Genomic DNA, 24962 nt, shown 5'->3' with positions numbered 1-24962 from the left:
CGAGCCCCGTGGCGTGGGGGAAAGCCCTGGCCGGGGTCTGTGGGAACCAGACGGCCCCTGGGCACAGCTCGGCAGGGCTTGCTTCCTCCCGTGCCCCCAGGGACTGTGAGAAGGCGGGAGCCGAGGTCAGCCGCTCCGGGCAGGCCGGCGGCGTGGCCAGCGCCAGCGCGACCGCATTCCCAACCCGTGTTTTTTCACTGGGGAAATAAAAATGCAAGGAAGGGGAGACGATCCAGCCTGGGCCCTGCTCCCGCAGCCCTGTGCAGCGCAGAGCGGGGCTCCGGGGGCGGCGGGAGCCGATAACGGGTGACGTGGCTCTGGACGCTGTTGGTCTCCGAGTGACGCCAGCACCTCCCCTCCCTTCCCACGCCGTGCCCCTCGCCACCCTGCTTCGTGGCAGCCGGGGGGCTGCGTTCCCCTGCTTCTGGTTCCCTTCCAGGAGGGGAAGGAGCTGGAGAGGAGGGGAAAGCCCCTCTGTCCCGCCACCCCTCACCATGACCCAGCGTGCAGGGCCCGGGATGGGGCTGGCAGAGGGGGAGCAGCGTGTCTGCTTGCGGGGCAGGACTCATCCCCAGCACGTGGCCAATGCTAGGCTGCCCCTGGGCACGGACCGCCTGGGCACGGTCAAGGGTGCCCGTTGGCCACACAGCAGGCTTCGGTCCGCGTGCCAGACCTCCGTGTTGCCTCCCTGTCGGGACCAGAGTTTGCAGTGCCGCCCTTGGCACCACGCAGGCTGCCCTGGCCCCGCGGGCGGGTGGAGAAGGGCTCTGGGTGTGTCCCAGACTCTCCTGTCCTTGGCTGCGCTCCACGTGGGTCTGGCGAGATCCCATGGGAAGGCTCAGCCCAAGCCGGACACCCAGCTCTTGGACCCAGCTTCGTGGGGTGCTGGGCTTGCCCGGAGCCATACAGAGGAATAGAAGCAAATGCCCAGCTGGGCACTCGCGGGTGCCTGCGGGCAGGGAAACCTGCTGGTTTATTTGTCCTTCGAGGCCCCTCCAGATTTGGCCGGGCCTAGGAGCGGGAGCTGGTGGCACAGGACGTGGGCAGGCTGTCCTGGCTCCCCATCCTGTTGCTAATGGCTGTGACCGATGCCCCTTCCTCTCCCGGCACTGCCCCGTTTGGGAGGGAGAGGAGGACCTGGGGGCCATGTTACCTCGCGCGGCGTATGCCGAGCTCGTGCCCTACTTTGTCCCTGCTTCCCCCACCCCGGTGCCCGGCGGCAGTTCCCGGTGGCTTCTGGCGAAGGGGCTTCGGCCCCCGGCTTGGCTCTTCCTGACGCCAGCCCGGCTGCCTGCACGAGGCCGTCGTGGGTTGTCCCTGCAGCTCTGGGGAGCACAGGCGTCCCGCCCCGGCTGGGCTGGGCAGGGCAGGGCGTGTGGGGGAACAGGGTGCAGGAGGGATGAGGGGCAGCTGGGTCATTCGAGACCAGCCCCTCGTGGACATCCTGGCGTGGGTCCTGGGGGGCGAGGGCACGGCTGCAGCCCAGCCCTGCCCCACGCCCCGTACGTTTCCTAGGGAGTCACCGGGGAGCTGTGATTCAGGCCCACGTGGCCCCCTCCCTTCCTGGCCGCGGCCCGCCAGCCCCGGGTGATTAAGGCCGGAAGAATTCTGCAGACTGCGCTCACTTTCCCTCGCTCGGCTGCGGTCTGCCCGCGGCTCCGGGCCCTGCCGACGGGCTCCGTCCCGGCTGGTTGCAGGACAAGCGGCTCCCCAGGCAGCGCTGCACTGGACCGGACTGTCCTGGGGCTCCAGGCACTGGAGCAGCTGGAAAACCCCGGCAGGTCCCATTCCCTCCCTGGAGGGCAGCCCCACCACCCCGTTCCCAGGCCTCCCGGGCCTCTGACCCCGGTGACGGGAGGTTTGCAATCGTCCTGGCCACGGCTCTGGGAACTGCTACCTTCCCAGCTCACAGCCCTGCCCAGGCGAGACGGGGATCCCAGCTGGGACCTGGCGTGAAATCCTGGCCTGAGCCAGAGACGCGGTTGTATCAGGGGGATGAGGCTGCCCCAATACTTGCACTGCGCTAGCCCCATGGCACTGTGGCTAGTTACCACAGATGCTGCATACATCTGGCCCTGGCCCCATAGGCTCCCCGGGGGGGGAGCATTTCCCTGGGGCTGCTCCATGGATGGGAGCCCGGGGTCCGTGGTGAAGCCTGGTTGCCAGTGCAGAGAGGTGGGACGTGCCCTCGCTGTGCCCAGGGACGAGTGACCTGTGAGGGGCAGGGAATGGGGCGCCCCTCCTATCCGTGGGGTGCCAGGGCAGCAATGTCCCCACACCCCGGCACGGGCCCAGGCAGACACCAAAGCAGGCAGCAATGGGGGAACGTGCTTTATTCCGCAGGCTGGCACCGAGTCTGTCCCCGGTCCCGTAGGATACAAGCTGGGGCAAAGGGGTTGGTGGCACTGTCGGACCCCCAGGGATCCCCCCGGCAGCCGGGTGTGTGCGGGCTGTGCCGGGCAGTCCCCAGCGGGAGGCAATAACTTACACGGAGCGTCTCTCTCTCCCTCAGCCTGCTCCCGTCACTCGAAGAAGAACATGCCCGGTGTCCGGTAGATGCATTTGGGCAGCCCCAGGTGGTAGCTGTTGCCCCCTTGCAGGGGGAAGGCGCCCCCGGGCCAGGACTCCTTCTGGTCCCCGGGCAGCTGGAGGGCTGGGTGGAAGGGGGGCGGCTGCACGGGCGCCCCGGGGCCACCGGGCTGGGCCGAGCTGAGGATGTGCTCCAGGGCCGAGCTGCACGGGCGCTCGTTCATGCAGAAGCTCAGCGCCTGCACGCGGCACTGGTAGTTCCCGCTCAGGGCGTCGGTGCCCGCGCAGCCGAAGGAGCCGAACATGGGCAGCGCCGGCTTGACGTAGGCCTCGCCCTCGAAACCAGGGAAGCAGGCGGGCGAGGGCTGCCGGCCGCAGGGCAGCGGGGCCTTGCCGGGACCCAGCAGCGGGGTGGCGAATCCCGGGGCCACCTGGCTGAAGGGCTGGGCCAGCCCCAGGGCGGGGGCTGCCGGCTCCTTGGTCTCCAGCGCGCTCTCGGCGAGCACCGCATCCGGCAGAGAGTCCTTGATCTCGGGGGCCGGCTGGCTCAAGCGCTCCCCGGGGCTGGTGTAGGGGCTCAGTCGAGGCATCGGGATGTGTGGCTGGAGCCCCCCGAAGATGGGCTCCTTCAGCAGGGGCAGCTCCTGCCCCCGGCTCTCCGGCAGCGGGTAGCACGGCTCCTTAAAGAGCTGGGGCTTGGGCTCCGGCCCCTCCGGCAGGTACAAGCACGCCTGCCGGGGCTTCTGCAGGTACTTCCTGGGCTGCTCCGGGCACCGGGCACCGGGATCCACGCTGCTCTGGGCACGCTCCTTGGCATCGCCCTGTGCCTCCCCGGAGAGCATCTGGCTGGCACCGCTTGGCTCTAGCGGGGAATAGCCACCCTCGGTCTTGATCTCCGGGGCTGGGGCTGGGGCTGGAGCTGGGGCTGGGGGGACCTGCCGCGTGCGGGGCTTGGACGGCTTCTTGCGCGTCTCCTCGGCCTCGGTGCCCGGCGCGTCTCCTCGGCCTCGCTTGCGGGTGAAGCGGCGTCGGCGGCGCAGGAAGGAGCCATTCTCGAACATGTTGTAGCAGTCGGGGTCCAGCGTCCAGTAGTTGCCCTTGCCCGGCTTCTTGTCGTCGCGGGGCACCTTGACGAAGCACTCGTTGAGCGAGAGGTTGTGGCGGATGGAGTTCTGCCAGCCCTGCTTGTTGTCCCGGTAGAAGGTGAAGTGGCCCATGATGTAGCGGTAGATGCCGTTCAGCGTGATCCGCTTCTCCGGCGTGCTCTGGATGGCCATGGTGATCAGCGCGATGTAGCTGTAGGGCGGCTTGGCGGCCTCGCCGGCCGGGGCCTGGCCACTGCCCGCCGTGCTGCCCGCGTATGGCGCCAGCACCATGCCCAGGTTGCTGCAGGCGCCTGGCTCGGGTGGGACGCGCAGAGAGGAGGCCGGAGCGGGATACTCCAGTTGCATCCTTCCCCTTCTCCCCTGTGCGGCCGCACGCTGCAGCCTCCTGGCCCCGAATGCGGGAAGCCCTGTCCCGGCTCCGTTAAAACTCTGCCGCAGCCCAGCCCCCCGACAAAGTCCCTCCTCTGGCCCGGAGCAGCGCGGGGGCCGCCCAAGGCGGAGCGAGGGGGGAGCAGGGGCCGGTTGTCTGTCTCTTGCTGGATCTCAGCGGTGCCTGAGCCGACAGGGCAGGACCGAGGCGTCTGGGGAGGAAACGCAACCTTGGGCTGGCAGATCCAGCCCAGCCAGCACAGCAGTTCCCAGACAGAGTGGGTGGGACGGGGAGAGGGAATGGATGGCGGGGCGGCATGGAGAAGTGGGGAGGGCTACTGCCAGGCTCGTGAGCCTGTAGGCTTGCTCCCCCACTGGGACCCCCCAGCTTCCTCTCTCTCTGGGCATGGGAGGTTTCTCGCCAAGGGTGCTGGCGCTGGTGGGGGGCTGGCCGTGTGCCCAGATAGGGATGCACCTTGCGGCGGCCTGGGACAGTGGAGCCCGAGCTCCCAGCCAGCGCTGTGTTTCTAGGGAGGAGAGGAGAGGCCAGGCTGGGGCTGGGGGCTGCAGGTGGGGGCATGGTTGTGCAAGAGGCTGCCTGGAGCTTGGCTTCCCAGGGCAGAAGATGCTGGTTTGTCCTGGCAGCTGGGACTCCTCCAGGCTCCCACTCCCTCTGGCCGAGGCTCAGGAAAGTCCCAGGTCCCTGAGCGGTGCTGTCGCTCCCCTGGCCTCCTGCACCCCCTCTTCCACCGCTCGGGCACTGAGACGACCCCTCCACCCTGCAGCCACCTGCCAGCCAGGAGCCCTGGGCGTGCGATGCACGAGTGCTCCACGGCGCTCAGCCCTGCCCACGCGGATGTGCCCACCTCGGGGCACTTCAGCAGCAGCCTGCACCCCACGCCTCCCCGGGGCCGTGTCCCAGGCCGGGCTCTCATGGCCACGTGCTCCCGAGGGTCAGCGTTTCCTGGCGGCCAGCCCTTTCTTCCCAGCTCACATCCTGTCTCCTGCTCAGCGCACAGCTGCGGAGCCGGAGCCCCAGGGGCTGGGGAGCCGGGGAGCAGGGGACAGGCAGTGCCTTGGAGGGGATCCACGACGTCCCAGGAATGTCCCTGCCCCGAACCGGGGCCGGAAACTCTCAGAGCGCGAGCGCCTGCTTGCTCCCTGGGCTTCCCGCCGGGTGACTGGGGACGTGCTTTTGGATTCCCGCAGTGCTTGCTGGCTCTTTGCTTTTTTTAAACTTCCCTTAGCAATTTGCTCAAACCTTGAAACAGAAAACTCTGCCCCCCCAACCTGGGAAGAAGAAACTTTCTGGCTGGGAAGTGTCCAGCTGGGCTGTGGCGAAGCCTGCCAGACTGCTTTCCAGGGGCTGCGCAGCTGTTCACGCAGGGACGGCAACCAGGCTCTGGAAACGGCATGTTTTATTTAAGTATTCATCTAAAAAAGCAGGGTCCCTGGGTGACGTGTGGCTCCCCGCTGCAGCAGCCGGAGCAGGGGCATCGCAGCTGTCCTGATCCAAACCAGACCAAACGTTTCTTCTGAATAAATACAGCGAGTCCCATCCCGACCCCTTGTCCCCAGTCTGGGCTCGGCTCCCGGCACACCAATCCTTGCGTGCAGAGCATGCGTCTGCACGGCGTGGCTGATTGAAACGCTGCCAGTCCTACTGGTGCTGGACCTGTCTCAAGCCCCCCGGCCTGCAGGTCGGAGCACGCAGGGGCAAGTGGCCGTGCCAGGGCTGTGCTGAACGTGGGGCTCCATGACGAGGGCTGCGACTGACGTGGGGTGGGGGATGCAAGCTGCTGGGAATCGCCTCTCCCACGCTACCTGCGGGAGCTCCTGGGCGGGTTGAGGCCCCGTCCTGATCCCAGCTCGTGCTCTCTCTCTCTCTCTCCCTCTCAGCAGCTCAGGGCTGGCACAACTGCTTCAGGATCTGGATGATGTGGCTGGACCCATCGGTGGCACTCGGTGGCACGGAGTCCTGGAGCAACTGCGGCCCCATCCGCTGGGCGCAGTGGAAGAGCTCGCGAGCGAACACCGGTTCGATCTGCAAAGCCAGAGCGGGCAGGTCACCCCGGGCAGGAGGCGGGGAGGCTTGCCTGTTCCTGGGCATACGAGCACCCCTGGGGCCACCTCCCCGGCACCATGGCAGCTTGCTCCTTGCTGCTCTGACGTCCCAGCAGGCGAGTCAGGATGGAGGGAGCGCGGGCACCTTGTGGCAACAGGAGCTTGGCCCTGCTCTGCCCCTCAGTACGCCAGGTTGGCCTCGGCGCCTGCAGGCCCAGAGCCCCCTGCCTGGCTCTTGGGCTCAGGAGTGCAGGAGACAATGTGGGGCCAGAGCCCAGGGGCAAGGAGTGTGGAAGGGGGCAAGAGACCGGGCAGCCTGTGCCCCCCTCTGAATGCACGCAGCGGCATGCCACCCCGGGTACTCACGTGGGCCATGATGAGCTTCTGGAAGTTCTGCCCGGGGCTGGCGGGGAACTCCTCCCCAAAGCAGAGGTGGATCTGGTACTGGGGCACGGGCTCCCCGCGGCTCAAGTACCCACGCAGCTCTGCAACCACAAGCATTTGCAGCGGTGACTCGGGGCTCTCCCAGCGGAGCGGGGCAGCGCTGGGCAGGAGCTCAGGTCCTGGCTGGAATATGCCAGTGTGCCCGCCTGGTCCACAGAGCAACAATGCTGCAGCCCCAGCATGACATGGCTGTTGTGGGGCCTCCTGGCTAGGGAGCAGGGGCAGCAGCGGTACAAGGCGGGCAGCACGGCCGAGTGGGTTGGATTCAGCCCAGGTGTGGGGAACCCCCATGTACCCCAACAGGGCACAGCACCCTCCTGACCCCATCCTGGGAGCCCAGGAGAGCAGGGAGCTGCAGGCCCTTGCCTGGGACGATACGGTGCCGCTGGGCTGGGCTGGGCTGGGCTGGGCTGGGCTGCGCACTTACGCTGCAGGAACTGCTGGGTGTCCAGGAGTTTGTAAGTCTTCTCTCTCTCCAACTTGTTGGGCTGGTCGTGGTGTGGTGCCAGGGGCCCGTTCCAGTACACCCGGCCCTGGCACTGGCGCTTCATGAAGACACCTTCGGGGGCCACCCACAGGAGGACGCCGCGGTCCAAGTGAGGCAGGAGTCGCTCCAGGACGTCCAGGACACTGGCCACCCCGCTGTGGGCGCTGAGCAGGCGCGGGGGCGGGAAAGGGATCTGCTCCATGCAGGACGGGCCGTAGAGGCGCTCGTTGTCGGCGGGCACAGGGCGGTAGGTGATGCGGCAGCCCTCGGCCGTGTGCGTGGTGAACTCGGTCACCAGCACATCGCAGTAGTACAGCCGGATGTGCAGCCAGCAGTCTGCGGGGCACAGCAGGGTCGGGGAAGGACGCCGGGCTGGGGGCCATCCTGTGCGCGGGGCTCTGACTCCCAGCTTCACCCCGGCAAGGCAGGCCCCAGAGCAGCTGCTGCCCTGTCCCGGCAGGGATGGAAGGAGGTGGGCACTTTTCTGGGGGACGCACTCGATAGGAAGTGTGCGTTTAGCTCCCTTCACCCCCCGCAAGCCCCCTTCCCAGGGGAAGTCAGAGGGAAAGCTGGTCTGTAGGCCTGCAACCTCCGACCAGCTCTGGCTGCCGCGTGGTAAGAGGACGCCAGGTGGCTCCACGGAGCAGTCGGTGTCTGCGCAGCCCTGCCCGGGCTCCGGCCGGCCACGCTCCTCCTCGCCCAGCACGGCTGCGAGGAGAGGGGCCCCTCCGAGCTCCTAAACCCCCACGGCTTCGCTGTCCCAAGAGTGAGGTGTACCTGCACCCCGTGGGGCAGAGGATGCTGCCGGCGCCTTCCACTCCCTACCTGAGTTGTTGATGTTGTCGAGGGGCACATAGCTGGGGCAGGACGGTGGGCTCTGCAGCAGGTGGCCGTGGGCTGGGTTCCAGCCGTAGAAAACCCCCTTCACTCGGTATCCTAGGAAGGAAGCCGGCAGGGAGAGGGTGGAGGGGGCGGCTGCCTGGAGCTTTCCCAAGTCACGCACTTTCTGTCCTTGCAGACACGGGATCTTGCTCGTGCCCACAGCCCCTGCCCCTGGGAGTCCTGACACCGCTGCAGGGGCGTCCCCGGCTGTTCCTGGAGACACGCTGCGTTGGGCATGGTAGTCAGGTGCCAGGGTGTGCCGTGATGATTCAGGGTGTTACAAGGGGTCAGAGGGGCAAGTCCCTGCTGCCGCCTCCCCCTCCTGCCTGCTCTGCCCACGGGAGCTGGCCCAGGTAGAAGGAGGACAGGGTTTGCCTCCCGCAGCGGGGGCAGAGCCTGCTGCTCTGCAGGCCTCTCCCTGCCTGGCCTTTGTCTCTCCTCTGCACATTCTTGTTCCCCTGCCCCGTTAATCCAGCTGCTCCATCCAGACACACTGGAAATTCCTGATGGCAGCGCGGGGAACAGGACTACGAGGAAACATGGATGTCCTCCCACACAGAGATCGTGGCATGAAGCAAGAGCACCCTGCCTCCAGCTCCCTGCTGCAGTCATCGAACGGGGAGTTAGCGGGGGGTGAGGGCACAACAGAGCCAAAGGCACAGTGGGTGTGGGGAAAAGAACCAGGAGCCCTGCTCCCCTCGCTGGGTTTTAACCACGTGCCACACTTCAGCAGCTGCTCTGGGACCAGGGCCGCAGCGTACGGCCTCGGCACCAAGCAGGCTGGCAGCCCCGCAAAACTCCTCGCTGTAGCTAGCAGGGACATACTGACCAGCGAGGGGCTGAGCAGAAATGCTTCCCGATCTGGGGCCCGGCGTCAAGGGGACTGGACCTCAAAGTCTGCTCTGGGGCTGCTTCCACGAATACCAGAGCTCGTGCCGTGAAGGAAGGCCCCCCCAAAAACCAGGGAAGCCTCGGTCAGTGTCCTGAACAAACCCGCCTCCCCATCTCAGGGGGGGTTTGGGTTCAGTCCTGATCAGAAGCAACGGGGCAGGCGGGAAGGAGCTGGGTGGAAAACAATGTGGTTAGAAAGGGTGCTGGTGCTGGCGCGGGGCCAAGGGCTGGGCGTCCTCCTTACCCTGCTCTGCAGGATGGCTTGGCAAGAGAGAGACAGGCGGCACTGGAGAGCCCTGGTCCGTCTCCGTCCCATCCTTCTTGCTCTCCTCCTCTGTGTCTGAGGACGCGCTGGCCTGCAGAGGGGGAAACCAGGCCCGGCCCCGTGAGTGCAAGCAGACGGAAGGAGCTGGCAGGTCGTGCCTGGACCTGCTTGCCAGGAGACCCGTGTTCATCTCTACTCAGACTCTGGCTGCCTCGCTGGGCGTTGCCGGGCAAGCTGGTCCCTTCTCTAGACCCCGGCCCTTGTGTGTAGGATGGGGAGTGACAGGAGCAGGCAGCGTGGGGCAAGGATGGGACGTGGGGCGGATGAGATGCACCAGCCGCGGTCTGGATGGAGGAGAGGGAATGGGTATGGGGATTGACCATGGCAGCATGGGACGGCCTGGGAGGGATGTGCGAGGGGTGGGAAGGGACAGCTCGGGGGCGAGAGGAACTAGAGAAGAGTCGCGTCGGCGCAAAGTCCCCCCACTTGGCTCCCACCTTGTCCGGCCGGTGGTTAGCTACCGTCAGAGGGTGCCTGGCAGTGCCGGGCTGGCTCAGCCGCTGCTTTTCCAGGGCAGGGGACTCCAGGCGGCCGGCCTTCTCTGCAGGGAGACGAGGAAGACCTGTGACACCCCGGCACAGCGTCCTGCCCCAAGCAGCTGCTGGCCGGCGGCGGGGCGGCCGCGGAGAGCGGGAGGGCAGGGGGGCACCTACCCGGCTCCCTGGCGCCGTCGGACACGATCTGGTAGACCTTGTAGGGCTCGGAGATGTCCAGCTGGCTGCGCTCCGGCACCTCCTGGAAGTCCGTGCTCTTGTTGAGCGCGCAGCGCAGCCGTGTCTTCCAGGTGGACGGGTCCGCCTTGTCCGTGCCCTCCTGGTACTTGCCCTTGTAGACGGCCCAGGCCTGCGGGCACAGAGGCGGGGGCTCGGCTGCTGCCCGGCCGGGGCGGGGGTCGGGGCCGGGGGTCGGGGCCGGGGCCGGGGCCGGGGCCGTACCTTGAAGAGCGCCGCGTCCTGCTGCTGCCGGTAGTCCTGCTTGGCCGCGTGCTTCCAGGGGATGCGGAACAGCGAGCGGCCGCCGTCCTCCCAGCGCAGCCCCGGGTAGCGCCCGCTGTCCACCTGCGCCACCAGCCACTCCTTCAGCCGCATGTGCCCGCCCGGCTCCGCCATCCCGCCCGCCCCGTCGGGGCCCCGCTCCGCTCGCCGCGGCCCCACGAGCTCCCGGCCGGGCCCCGCGTCCAGGCGCCCGAGCCAGCGAAAGCGAAACCCCCGCGGGCGCTTTCGCTTTCCCTTCGCTCGGCAGGCCGGGATCCCGCCCCGGCACGGGCGGGGCCGGGCGCTGCCGGGCCCGGGGAAACTGAGGCACGGCGCGAGGTAAGCGGCGCGCAGCGCGGGGCACCCGCAGCCCCGCTGCGGTGTCGTGGGGGAGCGCTGCCACCGCACGGCCTGCCCCCGAGTCAGCGCCGGGAGCCGGCCGGCCGGGCGGAGCGGGGCGCCCAGCAGAGCCCTGGCTCTCTCTTTGGTGCTTTGGTCCAGCCCGGGTTGTAACCAACGTCTTCATCCATCCGTTTCTCACTATCCCGTGGCCAAACGGTGGCCCAATGCTGGCTGGCGTTGAGTGGGAAACTGGGCCATGCGGCTCCTGGCAGGACCTGGCAGCAATTTTGGCAATGGTCTCAAAAAAGTAGATAAAACTATCCTGGAAAATGCAACACAAAATGGGGAAGGAGAGCAGCGTTGACGGGGCTGGGCTGGGGAAGCCTTGTGCGTGCGAACCTCCGCCTTCTGTTTCTGGACCAGAACCGCTGTTAGCCTCGATACTGTGTCCTGGGCTCGGCTTCGTCCTGCCTGGAGGGGCACGCCTCCGTCATGTTGGCTTCAGATCATTCCCCGGCACTGCCCCCCCTCTGCACTGCACTGCACTGTCCCGGGGCTCGTTGCTCAGGGAACCGGCGTGACGGAGCCGCTCCCCCCGGCACCCAGGCCCCTTGGAGCCCATCTCTGCTCTCCGCAGCTGGCAGACAGGTCCAGCCTCCCTCTAGCTTTGCACGCAGAAGGTGCCAAGCTGGCAGCAGAGGCAAATGCCCTCCAGCCATGCACAGCCTGCCCTCGAGTACGTCCTAGTGGGCAGCACAGACTCTATTGCCCTCTTGGTCCTGGGGTGGTGGCAGCTGCGTGGGTAACATGGACACTGTCCCGTGGGGTCTGGTCTCTGCTTGGAACGGTGGGGTGTGCACGCTCTACACCAGAGCTGGGAGACGAGGGGTTAAGTCCCAGCCAGGCCTGCCTGACACCTGTGCTACCTGCACTTGGGCTGAAGACTTTCAGCTGGGCCTTGGGGAGATGGGGTTTAGCCTGGAGCAGGAAGGGAGACAGGGTTGGCTCGGGGATACTCAGCTGTGGAGGGCTGCAGGTAAGCTTAGCTTGGTCTCTGTTTTGGTGGGTTGGAGAGAAGGGCAAGAGCCTGCTGTGCTGTAGGTCAGCTGCTCTGGGGCTTGGGGGCCTCAGCCTTAGATGCAGCAGGGCCTGCTTTGGGGCACTTGCTGAGCCTGTCGGCTGGTCTAGGGGAGCCCTGCCTGCCTGCCTGCAGCAGTGAGAAGCAGCTCCTGCGGTGACCTCTGCCCCTCCAGGCTGGGCCAGCTTGCTCTCTGCTTCTGAGTCACAGGAAGTGAGTAGCCTGGTGCCTAGGGGGCAAGGGAGGACGTGGGGGGTGACAGCTGGCAGGCTTGGCTCAGATGGAAATCCTAGAAATGAATAGGTCAGGATGGGCCCGTGTGACTGACAGCCCCGGGGGACCCACACAGGCCGTCTCAGGGGTCCTGGGCTAGCCACGCAGCGGAGGGATCTGCAAATGGATGCATCCCTCCACGCCCCAAGCCTCCTCCCTGACCCCCCTGCTCCATTTGCACTTGCAGTGGGCTCCCAAAGGGGTTGAACCCTGGCCCCAGTCCCTTGTCCAGGGGCCTTGGACCGTGCCTGAGCTGTACAATGCAGGAAGGGGGCAGGGGCTTCCCTGCACCCCTGTGGCCAGGTGCAAGCACCACAGGCCTGAGAGAGAGACCCTGGTGATCAGCTGAGTCTCCTGCAAGGGGCTGGCAGGTCTGCACGGTGCGCACCTTTGCTGCAGGCTCTCTGGGGCCTTGGATTTATAGCTAGGGTGTCTCGGGCAGAGAGTAACGATATGCCACCTGTGGGGCTGCAATGTGGTCCTCTGGGCTGCTGGCAGGTGGCAGCTCTGCCTGGGCCAAATCAGTGCCGTGGTGCTGAGGAGGCAGGGCTGGCCTCTTCCTGCTGGGGGAAGGGGGCCTCTTCCTGCTCGCTTGCATGCACTTTCGCTCCCTCTCTGCGTCACTGGGGCGGCCGCGAAGCTTTCGCTTGCGTGCGCGGGGAACTCTGGAGGCGCGCGCGGGGCCGGGGAATTCCACTGCGCGCTCCGATGCGAGCGTCGGGTGTGAGCTCCCGCTTGGGCCGGCAGCAAGTGCCCCCAAGAGGGAAAACCTGCCCCCTGGGCAGAGCTGCCCTGTGGGCAAATGGCCTCTGTGCAAAGGGAGCTGGGGGGCACGGGGAAAGAGCTCCTCGCCTCACCCCCATGACGTGGGAAACACTAGGAAGGCATTAAGTGCCCTCTTCCTGCAGCCTCCATAGATCAGACCCTGAGCCTAGGGGTGCATCAGCTTGTCCGGCTCCAGATAACTCGGGCACAGCTCCAGGCTGCCATGTCCAACAATTGCATTCGTTCTCCTAATCGCTGACATGCTGAACTGGAGACTTCCAACTGCCCCAAGAGATGCCCAGAAATCCTTTTGCTGCACTCCTGGCCTTCCCCAGAGAGACGGAGGCTGGTTAAAAGCCCAGAAACATCCCAGGCCTGTGGGCTTGTGTGGCCTCCACACCTGCACTTGGACATCGTTCCTGGGGCCATGGGGAGCCCCCACGCAGGCCTGGGTGAGGCTGGTGGCCTTAGCAAGGCCGTGGGGGCTGAGGGTCTTGCCCTGCCAAACTTGCCTTCCTCTCTGTGGGGCAAGGCACCTAGCACTCAACGGGCACCGGCTGAGCGCTGTTAATTATTAATAGTAATGTCCCATTCCACTCTGCAGCCACCCGGCAGCATCTGTGGCAGGGACATTACCTACCCCCAGAAGGCATCTTGCTGGCTCCGTGCAGCTCACTCGCTCGACCTTGTGCCCTGCGCTCGGCAAAAAGCAGCACTGAAAACCCGCCGGTCCCTGCAGGCTTCTCCTCTCCTCCTGCCTGGAACTATCCCCAGCTCCCGGAGGGGGTGCGTGCCCTCTGGCTGGGGAAGGACGCTGCTGTGGGGTCTGAGATGAGGGAAAAGCACCGGGTTGCAGAGCGTGCAGGAAACGGCTGCTCTGGCCCCCGGAGCTGGTGCCTCCAGGATGCCAAGCTGTCTGGGCCCCAGCGGCTGTGGGAGGCAGGGAGAGGGGATCAGAGGAGCCCACTGGTGCTGGTACTTCCTGCAGTTCTAGCAGCCCCCACGTGCCACCAGCCTGGCACCCAGGTGCTTGTGTCTAACACCCCCTCCTTGCCTAGGGGCAGATCGCAGGCTTTCATCGCACCCTGGCGAGCCAGGACTGCAGATGGCTTGGTGCTGGGGTGGGGGACAGAGCAGCCTCTCCCCAGGCTCTTGCAGGGTGGTAGAGAGAGAGATGGAGCCGGCATGGTGAGGGCTCCCAGCAGGAACCAGAAAAGGCAGTGGGCACCGTGCTGCTCAGGACCCCCCTGCCATCCGTCCTAGCCACCATGGCATAGCCAGGAGCTAGCCCCTGCCTCTGTGCTCTCCCCTCCAGCCCTTGCAGAGCTAGGATCAGAACAAGCAGACTCCCCCTTTCGTCCCCCAGTTGGGATCTAGCTGAGCCTGCTGCACAGCCCTGCTCCTGCTGCCATGCCTGCCTTCAAGATGGGTCTGAAACACACGTCCAGCCAGAGCAGAGGCACTCGAGGAGGTTTATTACAGGCTAAGTGGGCTGGATGCTCAGTTCTGCAGAGTCCGGCCACGTGTTGGATGTTTTCCACCTCCCGGAGGTACATCCCGGCCTCTGCGGGGATGCGGGGCAGCAGGCTCCTGCAGCCATGCTTGCTCTGGTCTTCCGCTCTCTTGGCCTGGTGCCTAGCATTGGACCTCAGCCCGTGCTAGTGAACTTCGTGTGCTCACACCCCTGTCACACATGCTACTTTGCCAGGGGAAGCCACTTGCTGCAGCACCGAGCTGTGTAAGAAGCTCCCCTATGTCCTTCGTGGGTTCTGCGTAGCCTCCACTGAAAGTGCTGTGACTGCAATGTCTTTGGAGCAGGGAAGTCCCCTGCACTGCTGCTGTGAGCCATCACCCTTGCTGAACTGTGCCTGGGGCCCTTCATATGCTAGTGGTAGTGACTGGTACTCTGAGTCTCCTGAATGGGCTATGCGTGTTTGCTAATTGATCCTCTGGCTGTCTGGGAAGGAGAGGGGGAAGAATGAATCCCCCTCTCTGCAGATGAGGCAGGTGACTGGTCTGAGACCACAAAGGAACCCAGTAAGAGCTAGGATGAGAGCCCGGGTGGTCCTGGCTTGTGGTCCAGTGCTTGCTCTGTGTATGGCTTCTCTCCCTCTACGTACCAGGAGTGACGCTCCAGACTGGGCCTCCGTATCTACCAGTCTGTCGCGCTGCGTGGTCCCAGCATGCTCTGCCGCACGCCTGCCTGCTCCTTAGCTGGGCTCATCTCAGACAGGTGGGCATGCAGGAAAAGGTCCTCTTCACCCGCAGCAGGAAGTGTGCAGTCGTGCCCTTGATGCTTCTGCTCCGGGGCACCAGGCCCTGCCTGGCTCCCTGTGCCCCAGACGCACCTCCTTTGCCTGCTGGCAGCAGGGCCTTGATCTCCGCCTCATCACTGAAAGGGTCTGCTCCGAACCGCTGCTCCAGGTGTCTGCCAACCTGTGGGGAGAAGAGGCTGCTGATGACCCTATCCAGCCTTTGAAAGAGTCTCCTGGTAGAGGCTGGTGGGGAGCTCTGCTCTGCAGAGGAGTCTGATGCACCGTCCCCCCGGCTCTCGGTCTGGATGCTGGTCTCTTCCCTGTTCCCAAGTCCCCTGTGCTCTTTGAGGATGAGAGTTTCTGTGGACACAAGGGTTTCCTCCCCCCCTCCCGCCCCCCTTGGCTTGCATCGTGCATGGGAAGCACTGTGCCATGGCTGGGTCCTTGGCGAGCATCCCTTGGACCTCTGCACGCAGAGTGCCGCCTAGGAGACGGGCAGCCCCCAGCTCTCACCTTCCGCACGGCCCCATGGCCAAACTCCTCCAGCTGCTGCTTGAAGCCGGGGTTGGGATTGGCAATGGGCCGCACGGCTTTCACGGCATCCAGCACCTCCTCCCAGCGCAGGCCCGTCACCGCCATGATGTAGGCGACGACGATGGTGGTGCTCCGGGAGATCCCTGCAAGGCTGGAACCACAGCGGGACTGGGCTGGTGGCAGGGCCGTGCTGCCCTTCATCGCCCTGGCCTGCCACAGCCCCCAGGCCCATCCGTCCCAGCGGATTCCCTCCTCTCCTCAGAGGCAGCCTCTCCTCCCAGACCCCACCCCAGGGCCCTGACAGTCTCCTCCACTGGTTTCCAAATCCCTCCTCCTGCCAAAGGAAGCGAAAGCACAAGCTGCTTCTAGGAGTCCTGCCCCCCCTGTGCTTCCCCTTCTTGCCCAATGCCAGGAAAGCAAACATCTCTCTCCTGGGACAACAGTCCCACGCCCGGGAGGAATCCTTAACTGAGCTCCGCTTGGGAGACGCCGTGACACCAAACCTGACTGCCAGGCCCCCCAAACAAGGGGGTCCGTCAACTTGGGCGTGCCCTGGGTCTATGCCGGGTTGCATTTGGTGTCCCGTTGGGCTCTGCTGACTCCCCCTGGCACTTTGCCCAGGACAGTGCTGCACAAGGGGCATTTGGGAGGGAGCCTTACCAGTGCACGAGGCAATTCCCACCATGCAGACGACAGTGGTGGATGAAGCTGATACATTCCTTAAAGTGCTTCTTGCTAGCAGGAGAAGGAAAGCTGTTAGAAGCAAGGCTCTGGGCTGTGAAACAGGATTTTAACAGGAGCAGTGGGTGGCCCCATTCCCTGGCGCTCAGAGCAGTGCCAGTCAAGTAAAATACATTTACCGCCACTTCTCGAGGCACCGGTCACAGTTGCAGCTTTAATGCCTCGGTGCAGCTGTGCTTTCCGCTCCAGATTTGGGCAAAGGGCTCCGAAGCAGTCACAGGCTGCAGGAGCGCACCCGGGCTGTGCTGGGCAGCCCAGGGGCCGTAGAGATGGACCGAGAGACGCTCTCCAGATGTGAGCTCATGAATCGCACAGGCCAGGCGCTGGCCTCCGCTGTCTGCCCAAGTCCCCGGCCAGCACTCGCATGCCATGTGTGTACCCAGAGGGGAAGACTGGCCTTCTAAAGGGCAGCTTTTCCCCAGTGTCCCAGCCGAGCATGCATCCTGCCCTGGGCTCCTGCTTGCCCTGATACTAGGTGGCCCGTGACTAGCTTGCAACCCCACGTGTGAACCTGAGGCAGGATGCTCTGTCAGGACCGATGTGAGATGCATGCCCCGCTGCACCCTCCCAGCTTCATGACCTGCCAGGTGCTGCCTGGAGCACACGCTAGGCAGCTGGCTTGTGGCCTTGGCAATGCCCGCAACCCCTGTGAGCCCTGATGTTTCTCTGGCTCAGGGCAGGGAAACGTGACTGGGGCGCAGCCTTGGCTTGGTACTTACATGTTGGCCTCGGGGGCGTCCGGCAGGGGAATGCGCAGGTAAGTGATTTCCTGAAACGCATCAAAGGCATGGGACAAACGTTGGAGATGAGGAGCTGGTGTTTTTGTCCCCCTCCACCCCAGAAAATGCTTCCAGAGTCCAAGTAGCCACATCCACCGTCTCCCTGGGACGGCAGGCCGAGGGAGGCAATGGTGAAGCCAGATTGCCGTGTGACAGATGCAGATGAAGACAGACCCGGGGAGATAAACTGACCCTGACTATGGCCTAGAGGCAGACAGGCTCTCCTTGATCACTTTGCCCTCTGAGCACGTCCTTGGCATTCCCAGAGTACAGGGTTATATTTGCCAGAAAGCTATTTTCTAGGCTCGAGGAGCAGAGGGATTCCTCTGGAACTGGGGAAGGGGAAGAGCTCGCATGGCTGTGTGGCCTGGGGGATAAGGAGAAGACACTGGGGAGAAGTCGGGGGTCAGGTACCCACCTGCAGCAGTGGCTGGGGAGATTCATGGATTGAAATGATGTGGGTGATCTTATTCCTGTTCAGTTGCTCCAAATCCTTGGCATCTGTAGGGGGGAACACATGCAGTGAGCTTCCAGTGTGCGCTAGCGTCTTACACATCCATTCCCCCTCCCTACATTGGGGGTGAGGGGGAGTCTTCCTCTGTGCAAAGGACCTCCAGTGACCCAGTGTCCCCAGCAGCCCAGTGTTTTGTGGCTGCAGTTGTGGTCACTAGTCTGGGTCTCGGCCACGGCTCTGGAAGGAAAGCGGGCTGCTCTTGTCAGTCCTCGTTGCACTTTTTCCCCTCTTGTGACTTTCTTTAGCAGTGGAGAACTCAAGACCAGCATTAATACGCTTTCTCCTCTCCCGGTTTTGGGAGTCTAAACTTCCAGGGAGTATAAAGCACTGGCTTGCAGTTCTAAAACACCATGTGCTAATGGCATGCCATACATTTTTAATAAATAAAGAGAGCCTCCAGGGAAAGGCTACATGCCAGGATTTGTGAAAGAGAGAGAGGAGGGGGGGGAGCAGGATCTGCCTCTCCATCCATCTCTCTGCATTGCCCATTACCCTATGATGTGAGCGTCTGGCAGGCAGAGTGATGGTAATTGCAGTGACATGGTTTTTAAAGACGCGTGTTTGGTGGCTTGCTAGGGACAGAGAGAAGGCTTCCAGGTGGAAGGCATGTCTTGAGCAGAGACGGTTTGCAATCTATCAGGCCTTAAATCTCTATTGTGATCCCCCTGCAACCCCCAGTCTCTGGGTTGAGCGGTGCTTTTTATGGCACCAATCCAAGCTGGTGTAGTAGAGTTTGGACTCGCCATAACCTTTCTGATCGATCTGCAGTCTGAGTATTCCTCTGCCCCCAGGGACATCTCCTACTACCCTTTTGCTGTGATGGGTCCAGTGCCTCCAGGAAAATCCCCCGCTGAGGAAGGCTCTGGGGTTGGGCCCTCACACTCCATGGCTACACGGGCTATTTTCAGGGATGCCTCGTGGGAAACCTACACCCGTTTTCAAACGAACTTGGCACCGCGACTAGGAGCAAGTGGCTGTGCTGGGGGCACGCTGGCTAGGAGGCTCTCCTGACAGTGTGTGCACAACTGGTGGGTGCTGAGCACTTGAAAACCTGGGCCTGAGTGCTTTGGAAGTGCTGGGCTTCAGAGGCGCCCATACTGAATGCCGCCTTGCCCCACGAGCATCCCATCAGCCTCCGTGCAGCTGCCGGCTCGGCGGGGGAATGCGTCGGAGCCTGCTCTCTGCGCAGGGTCAGAACGGCGCTCCGTGCCATACACGCTGCATCTCCCAGCTTGGCCATCCCCCCTCAGGAAATGCACCGTCCAAGCTCGCTGGGGAAGTCTGACCCCTGAGCCTTCGCCCCTCCAGTGCTTTCTAGCCCCCTCCCTGCCCGGACCTTCCCGCGACCGGCACCTGCAAAGCGGTACTCGGCCGCGCACGAGTTGTGCTCAGCACAGGCGCTCTGGGAGGTTGGAGGAGCTGATCTAACACTCCTTCTTGACCCGAAATCTGTGCTCCCTGATGGCAATCCCACGCGGTCCTGTTGGCGACTGTTCAGAAACATGCTCCACGCCACGCTCCCCTTTGTATTGAACAAGGGCAGCCGAGAAGGCTTTTCAATCACCGAGCTGTCTGTCTCAATGCACAGAAGCAGAGACAATGGCTGCACTTGGCTGCGGTCAAGTGTCATTTCAGATATATCTTCTGCAAGGGGGAGGGGGGCTGAGTCCTCTGGCAGGGCCTGGGCCTCTGGAAAGAGGATCTGGGGAATTGCAGATGAAAGGGGCCTCGGACTGACTGATGCCATTACAGGGGAAGATGGAGATTAAAAGGGAAAGCAGAGTCTTGTCCTGTGTTTCTTCCCAGCCCTGCGGAAACGGTTACACATCTCTGCTTTACTGTCTCTTACTGTGCCGGCATGCTGCATGCAGGAGCCAGCCCCAGGCCGCAGAGTTTGGCTTCCTCTGCTAGACAGAAAGCAGGCGATGACTGGTACGTTGCGGAGCAAGGCAGTGTCCCGGTTAGCTGCCTCGGGTGCCCTTGCAGTACATAGCAAGCGTACGGCATTGGCCTCACTACCGGGGTGTGGAGCGGCAGAGTCACTGTGCCGTGTTGCAACTCGGAGCCTCTTGCGTGTTGGATGTGCCGTCACAAAGCCCTAGGCTCAATCAGTGTTGTGTGTTCGCTACCTCCCTTGGCACCACCAACACCATCGTCCTCACAGCCCCAGTCCCCTTCCTTGGGAATGGAGAAACCCCCTCCCACCCATCCAGCTGTCTGGTCTTCTGCAAGGCAGCACAACCTTCCTGTCCCTGCCAGGCCAAGGACGTTCCCCTCTGCTTCATTACATCCCTTCCCACAGGGCCTGGAGTGGATGAAGCCGGAGGGGCTCCCGAGCCAGGGTGATGGAGCAAAGCTGGGGGGAGCAGAGCGGTCCAAGCCAGGAGGGGAGCACAGAGCCTGGGGGAGTGAGAGATGGCCTTGCAGGGGGGATGAAGCACTTGCATTAAGCAATGAAGGAAGGAACTTGGCTGCCAGGTTTGTAACCAGGACTGGCATCACAACCCCGAAATACATGCAGATTAAGGACTTCCTCGCTGTGAGGCAGCCAGAGGAGATCTCCCGTGCTGCAGCACGCTGCCCGTCCTTTCCCAACCGCCCGGTGTTGTACTTCCAGTGCCAACAAGGCTGCAGGGTGGTGGCCTGGCATGGAGGGAACACGGCTCCCTTGATGTGGAGGGCACTGGGGCAGAGGGCTATGCACGGCCCGGGCGGCTGGCTGTTGCCCCAGCTCGGGTACTTCTGTCTAGGTGCAGCGGTGCCACTCACCTATGAAGTTTCCAAGGTAAAGGCCCGGGATGATCTGTGGGACACAAAGAGAAGGGCCCGGCTGTGAGTGGTTGCTTTGCACATCACGCGCACCCACCCTCCTCCCCAGGAGCCGATTGCGGCGAGCGCGTGACACGTTCCCCAAGACAATGCAGACAAAGGAAATGGCTGGTGTTTGCCGCCCACCCTCCTCTTCCTGGACCTCTGCACACTCCTCTGCCTCTGCCGTCACTCAGGCTTTTCCTGTGGCTGATGTGCGTGTGACTTGTGTAGGGTGAGGACCCCCTGTCCGTGTGCCCGGGTCCACGTGCTCCAGTGAGACGTGTCTCGTACCGGGGGAGGGCGAGCAGACCAGGCGCCCCCGAGCTCGCTCTGCGCAGCTTGCTAGCTCCATAAGATGATTCCTGGCGAATGCCCACGGGAGCACCAACAGGGCTCTGTGCCGGGCAGCGGCACTGACCCCCTCCATCGGCCACATGAAAAGCAGGGAGAAAGTCCGTCTTAAATAGGTTGCCTTGTATTTCTAACTGGCCATCTCAAAAAATGACACTCTTGCCTCTGCCTATCCCGGAGATGCTACGGGCTCCGCGCTGCCCTCCGTTCAGTCCACGCCACCCCAGGGCCTCCTGCGAGTTTGTCAAAAAGGGAAGTAAAAGCAGCATTTTTAGGCTGATAAAACTGCTCCATGTGGGAGGCTCCTTCAAGCTTGAAAAGGATGCGAGGGGGAGGTGCTGTGGCATTTTTAATCGCCCTCCTTATAAATTCTCACTAATGCTGGTTTGCTGGGGCCTTTCCCTGGACAAACTCCATGCGCCAGACACAAATCCAGCTGTTCAGTACTGGGCACGAAATGAGTCACCCAAGGCCACCCAGAGAGTTCAGTGGGGCAGAAGCAGGAAACGAACCCGTCCCCTGCCCTCCACGTCAGTCTCTCTTCTCCATTTCAGCCGAGATGGGGCACTGGCCCGTTAGCTTGTCCTGTTTCTTTAGAAGGAAACTTCTTCTCCACACAAGAAACAGCAAGTCCCTGTGTCGCAGGCTGCAAGAGGGGGCAGAGCGTGTGCACGTGCGTGAGGGCACAGTAACGGGTCTAATCTCGCTAGAACTCTGCCCCTAAGTTTGTAAAGTCTTTAACCTATTTCCACGAACAATGAATGCCACTTTCTTCTACAACACTAATGCCCACATCGAGGCGATGTGAGCAGAATTAACGTTTTAGGGACACTGTGAGCTCCAAAAGTACTTTCTGGAGAGAGAAACCTTTATTTCCCTGAGCCATTGGCAGCACCCTAGGTTATTTGATGTGGGAGAATTTTAATAAAACCCATTTTACTCTTAACGATGTTTCTCTCTGTACTTGGCATTTCTTCGTTTGGAGGATAAACACTAATTAAGTCCATCTCGCTTTTGTTTACTGCAGATTTCACTTTCAGTTTCAATGCCCAGTCACAAAAAGCACAGGGGACAAATTATTTTGCATAAAAACTGTCGTTTTGATGGTCTCCAAAAAAAACCAACCCCAAAACCCCTTGTTTTTAAATCACTTGAACGTTTGGCTCAAATGCAAATTGATGTGGTGCCTTTAATCTTCTGCTCCTGGACTGAAAATGAGATTGCTGTGTTTCAAGGGCACCTCCAGAGAGGAGACTGCAGTAGCAATAAATGTAGGCACGGTCCTATTACACAATCGCAGTCCTGCTCTGTTCTACGCCTCGGTGACATATCCCCATGCATGTGCATTGCATCCTGGTGGAGAATATTGCAAAACTCCTGTCTGGGCAGGGAGGGAGCATGCTTTTAAAGGGTTAAGGAGAGGGGAATGAAAACCCTTTGCTTTACCCAAGGAGCTGTAACACACAGACCAGGAAGTGGAGGCTGCTCTTTTCATGAAGCTGTGCCTTGGATACCCTAGCCCCACAGGCTTTGCTGTGAAGAGTAACAGGCCCCGGGAATAGCGGGTGGCAGGCAGAGTGGGGTGCTGTCCCCATGGGTCTCGGGGAAAGGATAGCACTTAGGTGGTGGAAAACTTTTTTTCCCTTGGGTGCTTGCAGGACACAGGGCTGCCTAGTGACTCAGAGGGGCACCGTAGAGATCACAAGGAAGGGACCCAGGTGTCCCCCTTACATCAGCTCTGGCATCTCTCTTTTTTTTAAACTCCTCTCTGCTGTCCCCAAACAGGCTGCTCCATCCCCAGCTGCACCAGCCTTGTGCTCAGACCTTCCCTCCTGCCATGCCTGGCCTCTGGGAATGCCCAGGAGGCTTGGGGTCCAGCTGTGCTCAGCCTGTCACTAAACACCACCCCCCACTGCTACAGCACCTCACTTTCCTCCGTTACTTAAGGCAGGTTTTACTGCACACCAGGTAGACCCCGGCTCTCGTCTGCCAAGCAATGAGAAGCATGCAGCTTTACCCCAAATCCTCCCAGCTCTGAACAGCCCGTCTCAGGCTAGGTACAGACATTCAAAAAGCCCGCGGTGGAATCGATCTAAGTGAAGCGGCGTAGCTGAGATCGGTAGTGAACAGCACACACGTTCGCCTCGTGCTGGGGGGGCAAGTCTTAGACTGGGTCCCACCATTTTTAAACCAGCCTGTGCGCGCCCAACTCCTGTTCTGTGACGGGCGTAGCCCAGCTTCCGATCACTTATACCGGTTAAAGTGCAATGTCGGTACCTGGCCGGGGACAGCAGAGCCCCACACAGCTAGCGGCTCTCGGTGCTGCTCGTTACCTTATTCATGCCATTTCCCATGGTCCAAAACGACCGCCGCAGGAGGCGGGGGAGCAGGTGTCCTCGTCTCCTGACGTGGCGGTACTCGGTCAGTCTCCCAGCGCTCAGTGACAGGACATCAGTTTTGGACCCCTCCAGGGTCACGGCCTTTTGGGGCTTGGGTTGCGTGTGGTTTGTGGGGGGGGGGGGGGGGGGGGTTCTCTCTGTCACAAGCTGGGCTCTGGGCAGCAGCTGCGCGTCCCAGGGGATGGAATAAATCTCCTCTGGTGTTCAGCACCAGCTCTTGGGGGCCCCGCCTCCCGCCCAGACGGAGAAGTTGCTCCTTAGTGGCCTTGTACCAATTGTTCTCTTTGCCAGGGCAGGGACAATAGAGGAGAAACTCCACCTAGCAGCAATCGTGTGGGGGTGCTGAGGCCAGGCCGGCTGCTGGCTTAGTGCTGCTGCTCTCCAAACAAATCTGCACAAAGCCTCAGTGTTCGGATAAGAACAAAACCCTTTGTCCGGTCTGCTCTCTGACAACGAAGGTCTGTTCGGCCACGGAGCTGGGTGCTCAGCGGGGTGCCCACTCCTGCCTGTGCCCCCTGGGGCAGGGAGCAATACGAGAGGCAGGCTGCAGCCTCTCGGGGCGGGGGGAAACTTGCAGGCTGGCCACGCTTCCGACTCTCGCTGCTCCTTGCACGCGGGCAAAATTTGCCGCCTTCCCCTTGGGTAGCGTCTCGCCTTGTACTGGTGCTCGTACCAAAGCAGAACAGTCTCCACGAAGTGCGATGCAAGGTCAAGGACTGCAGCAGGCAGGCTGCGATGCGATGTGGTAACCTCCACCAACCCGTCAGCTGAGGACACGCAAAATGCAGTGTTCGTAAACAGAAGCCTGCTCTGGGTGTGCTGCTACGCAGACTTCGGGGTCCCCCTGCTCCACAAGACACCCCGGCGCTACCCACCTTCCCTATCTCCTGCAGGGCCCGCTATCGGTATCGTATCAGCTATCCCTTGGCACGAGGATCATGCCCGCAGGGCCCGGTATCAGTATCGTATCAGCATCCTTGTACCAAGGGATAGGTATCTGCAGGGCCTGGTATCGGTACCATACGGGCTATCCCTCGGTATGAGGATGACGTCTGCAGGGCCCGGTATTGTATTGGCTATCCCTCAGTACGAAGATCATGCCTGCAGGGCCTGGTTTCTGTATCATGTGGGCTATCCCTCGGTATGAGGATGATGTCTGCAGGGCCCGGTATTGTATTGGCTATCCCTCAGTATGAGGATCATGCCTGCAGGGCCTGGTTTCGGTATCATAGGGGCTATCCCTTGCTATAAGGATGATGTCTGCCGGGCCCAGTATGATATCAGCATCCTCGTACCGAGGGATAGATGTCTGCAGGGCCCCGTATCGGTATCCTATCGGCTATCCCTCGGTAGGAGGAGGATGTCTGCAGGGCCTAGACCGTGCTCTGAACGCTCCTGACCCCTTTGGGGTTTAATTCCTGCCTGTTCCACAGACCCCAAAATTGACCATGGGCAAAGTCGCTTAGTTGTTCTGTGCCTCAGTTTCCCTCTCTCTAAAAGAGGGGCCAGCCGCCTTCAGCAACGCAGCAGGAGCCTGCACCCATGCAAGGCTGCGCAGCATCCAGCTGCGGCTCCCTTACCTCTCTCGCAGCCGCCCGCCTCGTGCCCGCTCTTTGGCTTTGGGCAGAACCGCGCCCGTTCGCAGCGAGCAGGTTGGGACGGAGACCCCGCTCGCCTGCGAGCTCGGGCACGGCTTGCACGCGCTGGGCGCTCTCCCAACAAGCCAGAAGCGGCCCCGGGCAAAGGTGGATGGCGCTGGAGGAATGCAGCCAGGCGGGGCAGGGGGCCGGCGTGCTCCACGCGCTCGCGGGGTGTCAGTGCCGCAGACGAAGCGCAGCCCCGACGGGGCAGCGCTCAGGGGTGTGCTGCTCCTGCTCTCCAGCTGCGAGCGCCCCGCACCGCCGCCGTGCCCCGGGCTGCGCTGCGCTGCGCTGCGCTGCGGGCTCGCCCCGGGCCGGGCAGCGGCTCTCGCGGGCCCCGCGGCGGTGCGGGGCATGGCAGCGCGCGGGCCGGGGGCGCCCCGCACTCCGGGCAAGGACCCCCCCCCCC

General features: G+C 62.8%; 3 protein-coding genes across 5 annotated transcripts; all 3 read right to left on the bottom strand.

Moving 5' to 3' along the window:
• Positions 1-2318: 2318 nt before the first annotated feature.
• On the bottom strand, positions 2319-4366 carry FOXS1 (forkhead box S1). Its single transcript, XM_006259079.4, has one exon. The coding sequence runs from the start codon at positions 3978-3980 to the stop codon at positions 2523-2525; it is 1458 nt and encodes a 485-aa protein (XP_006259141.2). The 5' UTR covers positions 3981-4366; the 3' UTR covers positions 2319-2522.
• A 1039-nt stretch (positions 4367-5405) lies between these two features.
• Positions 5406-11418, bottom strand: LOC102561447 (interferon regulatory factor 4). 2 transcript variants are annotated; one of them, XM_059713133.1, is made up of 9 exons: positions 10813-11418; positions 10033-10688; positions 9751-9940; positions 9535-9638; positions 9017-9128; positions 7825-7935; positions 6940-7335; positions 6435-6553; positions 5406-6048 (listed from the first exon to the last, which is right to left on the bottom strand). In XM_059713133.1, the coding sequence occupies exons 2-9, from the start codon at positions 10204-10206 to the stop codon at positions 5908-5910; spliced, it is 1347 nt and encodes a 448-aa protein (XP_059569116.1). In that variant the 5' UTR covers positions 10207-10688; positions 10813-11418; the 3' UTR covers positions 5406-5907. The 2 variants fall into 2 exon arrangements, with proteins under 2 accessions (XP_059569116.1, XP_014452360.1); XM_014596874.3 differs by having other exon boundaries at positions 10033-11418.
• Positions 11419-13987: 2569 nt separating this feature from the next.
• On the bottom strand, positions 13988-23031 carry DUSP15 (dual specificity phosphatase 15). 2 transcript variants are annotated; one of them, XM_006259078.4, is made up of 7 exons: positions 22848-23031; positions 20122-20155; positions 17257-17339; positions 16779-16828; positions 15979-16053; positions 15298-15469; positions 13988-14965 (listed from the first exon to the last, which is right to left on the bottom strand). In XM_006259078.4, the coding sequence occupies exons 1-7, from the start codon at positions 22866-22868 to the stop codon at positions 14750-14752; spliced, it is 651 nt and encodes a 216-aa protein (XP_006259140.1). In that variant the 5' UTR covers positions 22869-23031; the 3' UTR covers positions 13988-14749. The 2 variants fall into 2 exon arrangements, with proteins under 2 accessions (XP_006259140.1, XP_019355898.1); XM_019500353.2 differs by lacking the exons at positions 20122-20155; positions 22848-23031 and adding an exon at positions 18706-20113.
• Positions 23032-24962: the final 1931 nt, after the last annotated feature.

This window comes from Alligator mississippiensis, chromosome 9, assembly GCF_030867095.1.
Source record: "Alligator mississippiensis isolate rAllMis1 chromosome 9, rAllMis1, whole genome shotgun sequence".
In the NCBI taxonomy this organism is placed as follows: domain Eukaryota; kingdom Metazoa; phylum Chordata; order Crocodylia; family Alligatoridae; genus Alligator; species Alligator mississippiensis.
This window is presented reverse-complemented; position numbering and strand designations above follow the sequence as displayed.